Below are 9,960 nucleotides of genomic sequence, written 5' to 3'. Positions count from 1 at the left end.
CCAGGATGGGGACCGCGTGATCCTCACTGTGCCTGGTTGGAGACACTACAAGATATGGCTGCCAACCGATGTCAGTGGCGTTCTTGTTGTCAGTTTCTATCCAGATTGCCTGAGTGAATGTCTGGAGGTGTAGGCACCTCGGAATGATTGTGTTAACCTAGCACTAAGTCCCTTCCCCGTCCACTTTTATTCTTTTCTTTACAATAAGGCTTTCAAATAAGTCATGGTTGTACGGCAGTGAAGCATCGGTGTTGAACACTGATGTCATGCTGTCGATGATGATGATGATGATCCAATTCAGAAAAGCGTGTCTAGCTCTGTGGCTGATTGCAACCTCCATGCCATATGTTCCGCGAGTCATCGCCTCTCGATCAACGGAAGCGCGGAGAGAGAAATGTGAAAGATCTGAGCTCCTCCTTAGCGTTCAGAGATGGAGAGCAACGCTTGCGTCTTGTATGCATGTTTCGGAGACACAGCATATATCACCCTCAAGGAAGTATAAGGTTTCAGCGAGAATTACCTGTTTTCCAACTTGACATAGAGTAAGGACGCTAGAAACTATTATGTACAAAGGATTTTGTTGATTTAGCAAGATGTTATTTTGTTGACTGTTAATAGGCAGTGGGGAGCATAAGGCCCATCGCTCAGGTAAGTGAAAGCCATACAACCCAGCAACGTGTGCTTGTGGTGGGAAGGCGGTGGGGAGGCAAGGAACTGTGTGGGTAAATGGTACTTTCCGGTTACCTACACCGAGCAAGGGTTTTGGTTGAGGTACCCCTCCTTGAGCCTTTGCTTCAAAAGTCTGACAGACACCAGTAAATACCAGTTTTATAACGCTCTGAGTGCCCTGCTGCGGCGAGCTAAAAATTCAGATATCGTTGTGGTTGCTGGAGATATGAATGTAAAAGTGAGCAGGCTTAGCGCAGCTGAGACTCAATCAAGAGATCTATTCGGTACGTACGTTCAATAGTGAAGGGTTGATTCAGTTGTGCACTGACCGCAGGCTGCTTTTATGCATTACTAACTTCCGAAACACCCCAGGTCATCTGGTCATGTGGGGTCCTCCAACGACATGCCGGTCACAAACTCAAATCGATCAAACTGCCATCAGTTACCGATGGCGCGGATCAGTAACTGAATATCGGTAGTTTTGGAATACCTTTGTAGATTCCAACCACACGCTCTTTCGGAGTCGCGTCCCTCTAACCTTTCCTGGACCGCGTAAGGTGCGGACAAATAGCTTGGCAACTAAGGGACTGGTAGATTCGGAATATACCAGAATCCCCTCTAGAGTCTCTTCCAAAGGCTCCACCATCAGAGGCGAACTCATGCTGGGACGAGATTGCCATCTGTTTGCATAGTGCTGGGAATTTCTCAAGACACCAACAGGCGCACTAAAGCACTGGATATCAGAACAAACGGTGGGACTCCTTAAATCTCGGAGAAATATACCAGCCCGCCTGGAACATAACTTGGTGCGACAAATTAGCAGATGTCAAGTGAAGGTGAGCGTGCAAGACGACCGTGAAGTGTGGTGGACACAGAAAGCCGAAGAAATGGAACGCCCGAAAATTATTTAATTTGATCCATGCAACCGGTCCCTGGAGACCACCTATGGGTGAAACTACCAAGCATCTCGAATAAAAAAAAACGCCTCGACCGGTGGGCTGAATACATACAAAAAAACCGCCGTGGCCACTAGTTGGCACTCATCTGAAGCCCATAGGTGAAATAAAACTCTTAAAAGTGAACGTGTGATCACCTACGGCCTCGGAGAGTTGCGACTGCATATATCACCTCAAGCACCACCGAGCTTCTGGTCCGGATGACCCACTAGCATTGCTCAAAGATGGAGATGAAGTCCTCAGTCAGCGCTCGTCTGATCGTTGTATCAAGGGAAAGTCTAACCCAGACAACTGAGGAGAGTCGGCGATAGTGCCCATTTTCAAAAAAGGGCCCGTAGTGAGTGTGGTAACCACAGGGGATCAGTTTGACCCCGGTCGTAACGAGACTGTTGGTGTCACTTTGCTTCATCACCTTACGGTGGCTCATGAAACACTGACTCGAGAGCAGCAAGCGAGATTCCGGCCTGGTAGGGTTTATGTTGACCAAATCTCCACACACCATCAGGTGCTAGAAGAACGCCATACGTATAAGCGACCCACAATTCTAGTATTCCTGGATTTCCGAGGCGCATTCGACTCGGTTTACCGGTCTGTTTTTCTCGACACAATCGCCCATCAAGGAATGTCCCGGAAGCTTCTGAACATAATAAGCCCTTTGAAATCTCGGACTTCCGAACGTGAGAGTATACGGCGAACTCTCCAAAAGCTTCCGCGAACAAAGCGGTGTCCGTTATGGATGCCCACTCTTCCCATTCCTATTTGAATTCGTGATCGATGAAATCACGAGCACAACGCTAGGTCTCCAAAACCCCGGCGTTCAAATAGACTGTGACGATCTGGAATATATAGATATCGTTCTCGTCTTCCAACCAAAGGAGAAGGCGCAGGTGTTTCTGGATGAACTGACCAAAGTCATCCCGTCCTTTGGTATGCACTTTGCACCTACAAAGTGTAAGGTCATGCTCGTGGACATGCAGTTACTGAAAACGCCACTTACAATCCAGGAAGAGATAATGGAAGTTGTGGAGCGTTTCATGTATTTTGACAGTTGTAATAGTTCTGATTGTAGTGTGAAAGATGAGGTCAATGCACGAGTCTACAAGGACCGGTTCGCGTTCGCTAGTTTGAGACACCTATGGCTTCAGAGTGGTGTATCCATGACTCTCAAAGGACATGTGTATCAAGCTACGGTGCGGGCAGTATCATTGTATGGCTGAGAATCAGCCTGTTCGAACAGCGAAACTGAGACGTCTTCAGGCGCTCAACACCGCTCGAAGGACTTGATTTTGGCGAACACGTAACGAGGCGATTAGAAAGCGAGTTTTCGGCTGTGCAACGAGTGCTTGCGTTGAAGAATGTGTCCAGCACCAGAAGCTGCGTTGATTGAGACATGTTGCGTTTGCCGAAGAGAGGGCTGTTATCCATTCCCAACTCAGAGTGGCGTAAACAGAGAGGCGGCTAACCCTTGACCAGGCAGAGGAATATGAAGGTTACATAACGTTTGGGTGCTTTCGGTGCCTTCCAGGATAGGGACCGAGTGAAAACTAGTCATGCTGTCAATGATGATGATCATGTTAGTTTTCAGTGCCTAACTGCCACACTACCAGAAGGAAACACGAGGGCTGGGATACTATCAAGTTGCCCAAGTCTAGAAAGCGGAAGTCGAAAGATAGAAGTTGGAGTCGATCCAGTACCCTCCGGTCAGTACATTCGCGCTCTAACCTCTGGGCTATCCCGCCAACCGTCATCTTTCTTGGCGCATTACGCACGTATATTAACGTTCCACAGCTTATTGAAGTTGGTATAGAAAGAAAAAAAGAAAGAAAGCGTTCAGCTGTAGCATCCTTTCGGTGCCCAGCTGCCATGCCACCCGAAGGAAGCACGAGGGCTGGGATACTACCAGGTTGCCCAAGCCTAGACAGGGGAAGTCGAGAGGCGGAGGTCGGATTCGAAACACGGACCTTCCGGTCAGTAAATTCGCGCTCTAACCACTTGGGACATCTCGCCCCAAAGTCGGTGTAATAATCAATCATATCAATAATGCGCTTCGACTGCTACAGGAACATTTCTCCCTTTGACAAAACGCTGCGAGCTGCCTTTACAAACAATTGGCCACCCATTCAACTGGGGCATCTTATGATAAACTATTTGGAATGACTGCAAATCGCACATTGTGCATCGCGTCATAACATTTCTGCGGTGAATCCGCCTTTCAGATCATCTTCGCGAATGGCGACGCGAAGTGAAAAAAATCCGGGGCTTAAGAAAGCCTACATGCTTCAGTAAAGACCAAAACAGAAACCTTTCACGTCGGAGACTTGAATCAGTTTCACACTGGTAAGGGCAAAAGACAGGGATGCCTACTTCAACACCATCCTGTGTAAACACCTAACAGGTGGCAACTAGTTAGCGGAACTGCTATATTATCTAGAGTAGACCCTGTCAATGTTATGAAGTGCTTATAGAGCGATTCCAACCGGAAGCCTCCGCTTGCTCATACAAGCCAGGCGGTAATCGAGAGTGAATGATTCAGGCGCCAGGCAGCTGTCTGTGAAGCTGAGGCTCCTCATTCCTGAGACTATTCTCAACACCAACCTCTGGACGAGCACAAGTTATAAGTTATCGACTTTCAAACATCAGTAAACATGTCGCCGCTTGAATATGTACCAGAATGGCCACTGGGTTTGGGTCAACACTCGATACTTACATAACCTCAGCTGCTTAGAATGGAAAAAGGATCATAAAACTGCTACCCAACGGTCAGACTTATATAAATAGCTCACACAGAGAATTTAGGGACTTACAATGTGGCTTTTGGGTGTAAGGAGGGGCAGTCGCGGTTTGGCGTCCCTTTCGAACGACTGATACAGGTGGTGCGTCAACGCTCTGAGCTGTCCGCAGGATAGGATTGTCATAACTCATCCTGCCAAAGCGCCACGCAGATCAACTTCCTCCGGCGAAAGAGGCCATCAGCAGCTGATGGACTGCGTCAAGGTCACGTTCCAAGGCCGTTCGTCTGACCAACAGTGATTGGTACAGATTACTTAGTTTAATGGCTTCAGCATGCTTACATACCTGTGGGTAAGGAAAAGCTTGTAGACTCGGCTCAACAGTTGGTCGGTTTGGGCAACAGATTCCGATTTCCATATCCAGAAGGGAAACATAAAATACGGGGCTTCTCCATTTGTGCCTTTGTCATAGGCTACATAGCTTCGGTCCATAAACCTGTCATGTTCTATGCGTCTTTGTGACACGACTATTCAAATACTACCCTCACTCCGTTATTCCCAACCCTGGAAAGATCCAAAATTCTGCACGCCGAATTGAGCTTCATTGATTGGCATCACGTGAATGAAATTGGTTTCCGCGAGGTCATCACATCTGGGTAAAAATATTTATGCCGAATACATTTTATGGTGACCCCTTCGTGTTGGTGATTGTTTTAATGGAGCAAGTTTTCAAGGTTCACTGAATCAGAAAACGGTGAACAATGATCTTCACCGGACGCAAAATCTTATTAACTTAAAGTGGATATATGATACAGGTAATCCTAGTGTTTTGATAATGCGCGAAATATACGGAAGAATCACTTCTGTCTGTAGCTCAATCTCTTGTATACTCTACTAGAAAGGAGGAACGAGGCTTGTCCTCGTACATCGGGAACATCCAATAATTTGCACGAAGCTAAGGGGGCGTAGTCCTCACGACCCTCAAATTGTACTCACTGTGCGACACAAATTTAAGTGACTTTTATGCTCAGTCCGAGCTTACTGGCAAAATTTCCAACATTGGCCTGAAATCACTCGGTCGATGTTTTTACTGTTGGCAACGTTGCTAAGAAATTGTCGTTTCAGAGCCCTCCCTAAGAAGCTCTCAAAGAATTTCAACAAACAATTGCATACCGTGGGATTCCACACCTTGACTCGATGAAATTACTGGCACTGTAAGTTTCGCACCCTCAGCAATCCAATGCGACATAGCAAACCGAAAATGGCACATTTGGACGACTAGCCTGCCCAATGGCGCCCCATATTTGGACGACTAGCCTGCCCAATGGCGCCCGTTGTACTGGCACGATTCAAGATCAGTGGGCATCGCGGGCAGGGAAACATAGTTATTCGGATTTTTATATATTATACTAGACGCCAAGCGTTAGGAAGATCAAACCGGTACAATTTGAAGATGGCGGGCAACAACACAACCGGAAAAGAGAAACAAAAACACGTGATAGGAAAACTGTAAATTGTGTAAAATGAGAGGCATAGAACGGCATACCTGGTAGAGCGAGAGTGTTGCTTCGATCGAGCTAGTTGTTTTGAACTGGAAACTAAAACCTTTTCTGGGACTTGTACAGTTGGATTTACGGTCCAAGTTACGAGAAAAGTATGTGGGGATAATGGGGTGAGAAATTCGCAATATGGATTAATAGTAGCTGGAATTTCATGACCATGGCGAAATTACGTGGACTCCCTGGCGTCAACCTTTGTGCAGTAGAGCCGAACTGCATAGTAAACGGTTGGCCGGTCGGGAGCACGCAATAAATGCCCACCGAGAATCTGAACGTAAGTTTCAGTATATTGGGACGAACTTGTCGCTGGGGCAGCTATGGCCACGTACCTACTTTGTTTTTTATTGTAGTTAAAGAAACGAGTGGCCTGAGCGCACAGCTAAATTTGCGGTGTGCCGTCAGACTGGGTATGGCAGGGTCGAGGGCTTAATTGCACTGGCATATATGAGATAATGGACAACCCGGAAACAGATGTATGGTTGGAGTGTTTGCATAGGGGATGTGCAATTCTGCGCACGGCGGGATTTTGGGCTGACCAAGACTCACGCGAGCGAAACAAATCTTGCACAGTGTTCCCGGAATTTTTTGTTAAGCCGGAGATCTCGTCAGGCATAAAGCGCGGACAGTATATGGTGAACAAAGGCTATACAGGGCGTTCAAATAAAGTACTGATGAAGATCGAAACGTGGAAAGAGGAGGGAAGTGGGTGAGATCAGAAATGGCCGGTTAGTTTTAGAAGGTATCAGACAGCATGCTGTCCAATAAAAGAAAATAAGTTGCTTTTACAGTTAGGGTGTTGAAAACGAGTGGCTAATGATGGGTAGGTTTGTTCCAAGTGAGTTTAAACTAGGGCCTGGCTGAGCTTTAAAATATGAGGTGCGTAAACCGAACCAGTATAAATATGAGGACGGCTGGGGTGATAAGGGACAGCAATACCATGATGACTCATGGAAACAGAAGTTCCTATATTATGGACCGTTCTATCTGGAATAAGCTGCGTATTTTGCATATTAAGAGAAAAAAATGAGTGTAAGAGTAATAGTCACTAATCCCCGGAGAAACGCTCTAAGCTTCAATCAACAGGTGATGCATGACACAAAGCTAAAGCCGCTAGCACTGGTTGCTGGTAATAGAACAATCAAAATTTGATTTTTTTCATCACTGTATGTGTCCACTGCCGGTAAAGCTACAGGTGAAAACGTGTTTTATCACTGTTTGACCAAGCGCGTTTTGGTGCGCAGCAAACTCAATTAGGACCAAGGTGACCGCAGCCTTTAACGTCGATTTGGGCCATGGACGCCACAGAGGGTTTTCTGATCAGCTGATGTACTTCTTTCAAATTTTTACCTAAGAAAAAGTCAGCTTCCTATCATCTGCAGTTTATTGCGCTGCCAGATAAACGACACAGTGAGCCCAACAAAGCAGCGACAAAGAGATGAGAAAAAGATTATTTTGTGAATTTCCTAACTTAAAAGCCATGCATAGGAACACCCAGGATGGACGAAGCCCCCGAAACACTGGATTTAAGTGTTCACGAACGCATCACCGCTCAACGCCCCCTGCAGAGCATGCCTGGTTCTTACACGAGGCATTCATCCCTCGTGCGTCTGCCAGGTCTGCAAAGTTGCGAGCCACCAGGCGGTCATGATCGCGCTTTGGATATTACCAAAGATCTCCCGAACATGTCTTGATTTACCCGATCGTTCCGTGATTATCATATCCCTTACGAGTTAGGAAATAAACCTACCGTTATTATATATTTTATCGCGTCGGGGAAAAGCCAGGTTAGTATTAGAGTTCAGTCATCTTGAGCAAGCAAACAGCACACAACCGCTGGAAAAAGCAGGTGGCGGCGGCAGCTATGATTGGAGCAATGGACTAGAATATGGTTACTCGGAGAGTGGCCAAGCGGTGACGGAGGGTTGGTGTAAGCTTCCAGGTCAAGCAGGGGGGCAACGCAGGTTTATGTCTGGTTGATAAATTGTAAGGTCATTCAAGTAGTTGCCCAGTGTGCATTCTCAAATGGACCCTTGTGCGTTGGTTTTGGTTTGGGCTTGGTGGTCCCAGGCAAAATAAAAACTAGCTATTATTCTTAACTGACAATTTAATATAGGACCGGTGTGTAGCTAGGAGGGCTAAGGCATTAGTTGTCGGGGTAGGAGGCCAAACCAATGATACAGCACTCACAGATCAACTAAGCAATATGAGCAATTATTTCTATTATGCTATTTTATTTCACATACGAGTTCGTTAAACTAGGAAGGAGTGGTGGCGTAGATTAGTACGAGCTGGATGCGCACTAAAACGCTGCTTGAGCTTCGCAATTTATAGCGGAAATGTGAATTTATGTTTAGCCCATCCTCCATAATTATTTCAGTTTAGTGCCACAAACGAAGTTGGAGATTTAGATTTTGCTCCAGCCATCTGGAACTTTTTGGCTTAACGTCGAAGTTTACGCAGCGAGAGCGGTAGAGAGTGGGCTGAACTGTGGGAACAACATTTTCGCCAATGAGCGCATGGAGTTTCCAAGTGCCATTCTGCAACTTGGAGTCCACTTGTAAGAGAAAGCAGGAAAAAATTGCATGGTTTTTCGCATGCGTAGCTTAAACGTTTCAAACTTCGCGTTTCGATGGTTAAATGAGCGTTATATAAGAATCCAGAGCCTACGGATTTGGCGACCTGGAAGAGGAGTTAGTATGAAGGGCTGAGGAACAAGGGTATCTGAGATGAAGGTCTGAAAATCATCGGCTGTCCAGCTTCTGCGACCCCAGTCCACTCCTTTATATAAGAATGCCTACGGATTTAGCGACCTGGAAGAGGAGTTGGTATGAAGGGCTAAGGAACAAGGGAATCTGAGATGAACGTCTAAAAAAAAAATACTGCCCAGCTTATGCGACCGCCGTCCACTACTTTTAGGATTCTGGTGATTATTCCACTTACGTTCGTGCCTATGGGGAACGTTCGGACATTTCTACCTGCCGTTTTCTGCCTAGTCCTTTCCTGAGCTCTCCTTCTTTCTTCCTCTAGCTCCTCCGGAGACAAGCGTGTTGCCGGTCACAACCCAATTTCCTGATCAACCGGAAGGCGCGGATGTCGACCGTACATTAACATAAACGAGGACTTGCCATTTGTTGACTGCGTGGAAGCACGATGAGCTAACAGCAACATTGGCAATTTCATTTCCTTAGCCCTCTGATACCCAGCTTCTGCAAGCAATTCCTAAACTCTTCGCTCTCGAAGCAAGGCCCATGATCGGTTAGGATCATCTTTGGCACCCCATGGTTGGCCACGATGTGAAGCATTACCACTCCCGTGATCGTCGTCGCCCGCTGATTCGGCACGGCTGCCGCCTCAATCCATCGCGACAGGTGTTCTGTCATTATCACGATGTATTGGTTCCCACTGGTTGTCACCGAAAAGGGACCCATAACGTCAACTGACCACAACTCGCCGATTGCTGAAACAGGAATGGGTTCCATGGGATGGGTTGCCCCTGTCGTATCCGCATTCATTGGTCGACAACACTTACAGGACACCACATAATCCATCACCTCACTTCTCGTCTCGGGCCAATAAGCCCTCCGCTGGAGTAGGACGTATGTCTTGGTGCACCCTGTATGTGCCATCTTATGGCATTCAACGATGAGGTTCCGTCCCAAGAAACGAGGTATCACGGGCAGCACAACATCTGAATCTGTGGCGTTCCAGGAAATTATGCCAGCTTCATTCAACCTCAGCCGATCAATGTGACTCTGGAATACTTCTAATTACTTGTCTCCCTCTCCGTTCTCAATGTTTCTTCCATCCAACAAGGCGGCTGCAACCTTTTGTAACACCGGATCCTGCCGTTGGAGTTGCACCAACTTTCCGGGATCCAGTTCGACGACGAGGACATTAGCTCCAATCATGATCTTGGGGACCTCATTTTCAGCCTCTGGCCTTGACAGCCAATCAGCTAGGTGGTTCTCCTTCCCCGGCACGTGCTGGATTGTGAAGTCGTACTCTTGCAACCGGAGTGCCCATCGTGCAAGCTTCTCGCGAGGATCT

The 9,960-nt window shown here is 47.0% G+C and overlaps 1 protein-coding gene across 1 annotated transcript in view; it reads right to left on the bottom strand.

Annotated features, from left to right (window-relative positions):
- Positions 1-9,960, bottom strand: part of T265_13523 (hypothetical protein) — a gene marked incomplete at both ends in the record, with an annotated part of 64,064 nt that extends 54,104 nt beyond the window's left edge. Inside the window, 2 exons of the mRNA XM_009169290.1 lie at positions 4,430-4,548; positions 9,685-9,960. Coding sequence (XP_009167554.1) covers positions 4,430-4,548; positions 9,685-9,959 — 394 coding nt within the window. The remainder of the gene's footprint in view (positions 1-4,429; positions 4,549-9,684) is intronic.

The sequence above is a fragment of the Opisthorchis viverrini genome (assembly GCF_000715545.1).
Source record: "Opisthorchis viverrini unplaced genomic scaffold opera_v5_74, whole genome shotgun sequence".
In the NCBI taxonomy this organism is placed as follows: domain Eukaryota; kingdom Metazoa; phylum Platyhelminthes; class Trematoda; order Opisthorchiida; family Opisthorchiidae; genus Opisthorchis; species Opisthorchis viverrini.
This window is presented reverse-complemented; position numbering and strand designations above follow the sequence as displayed.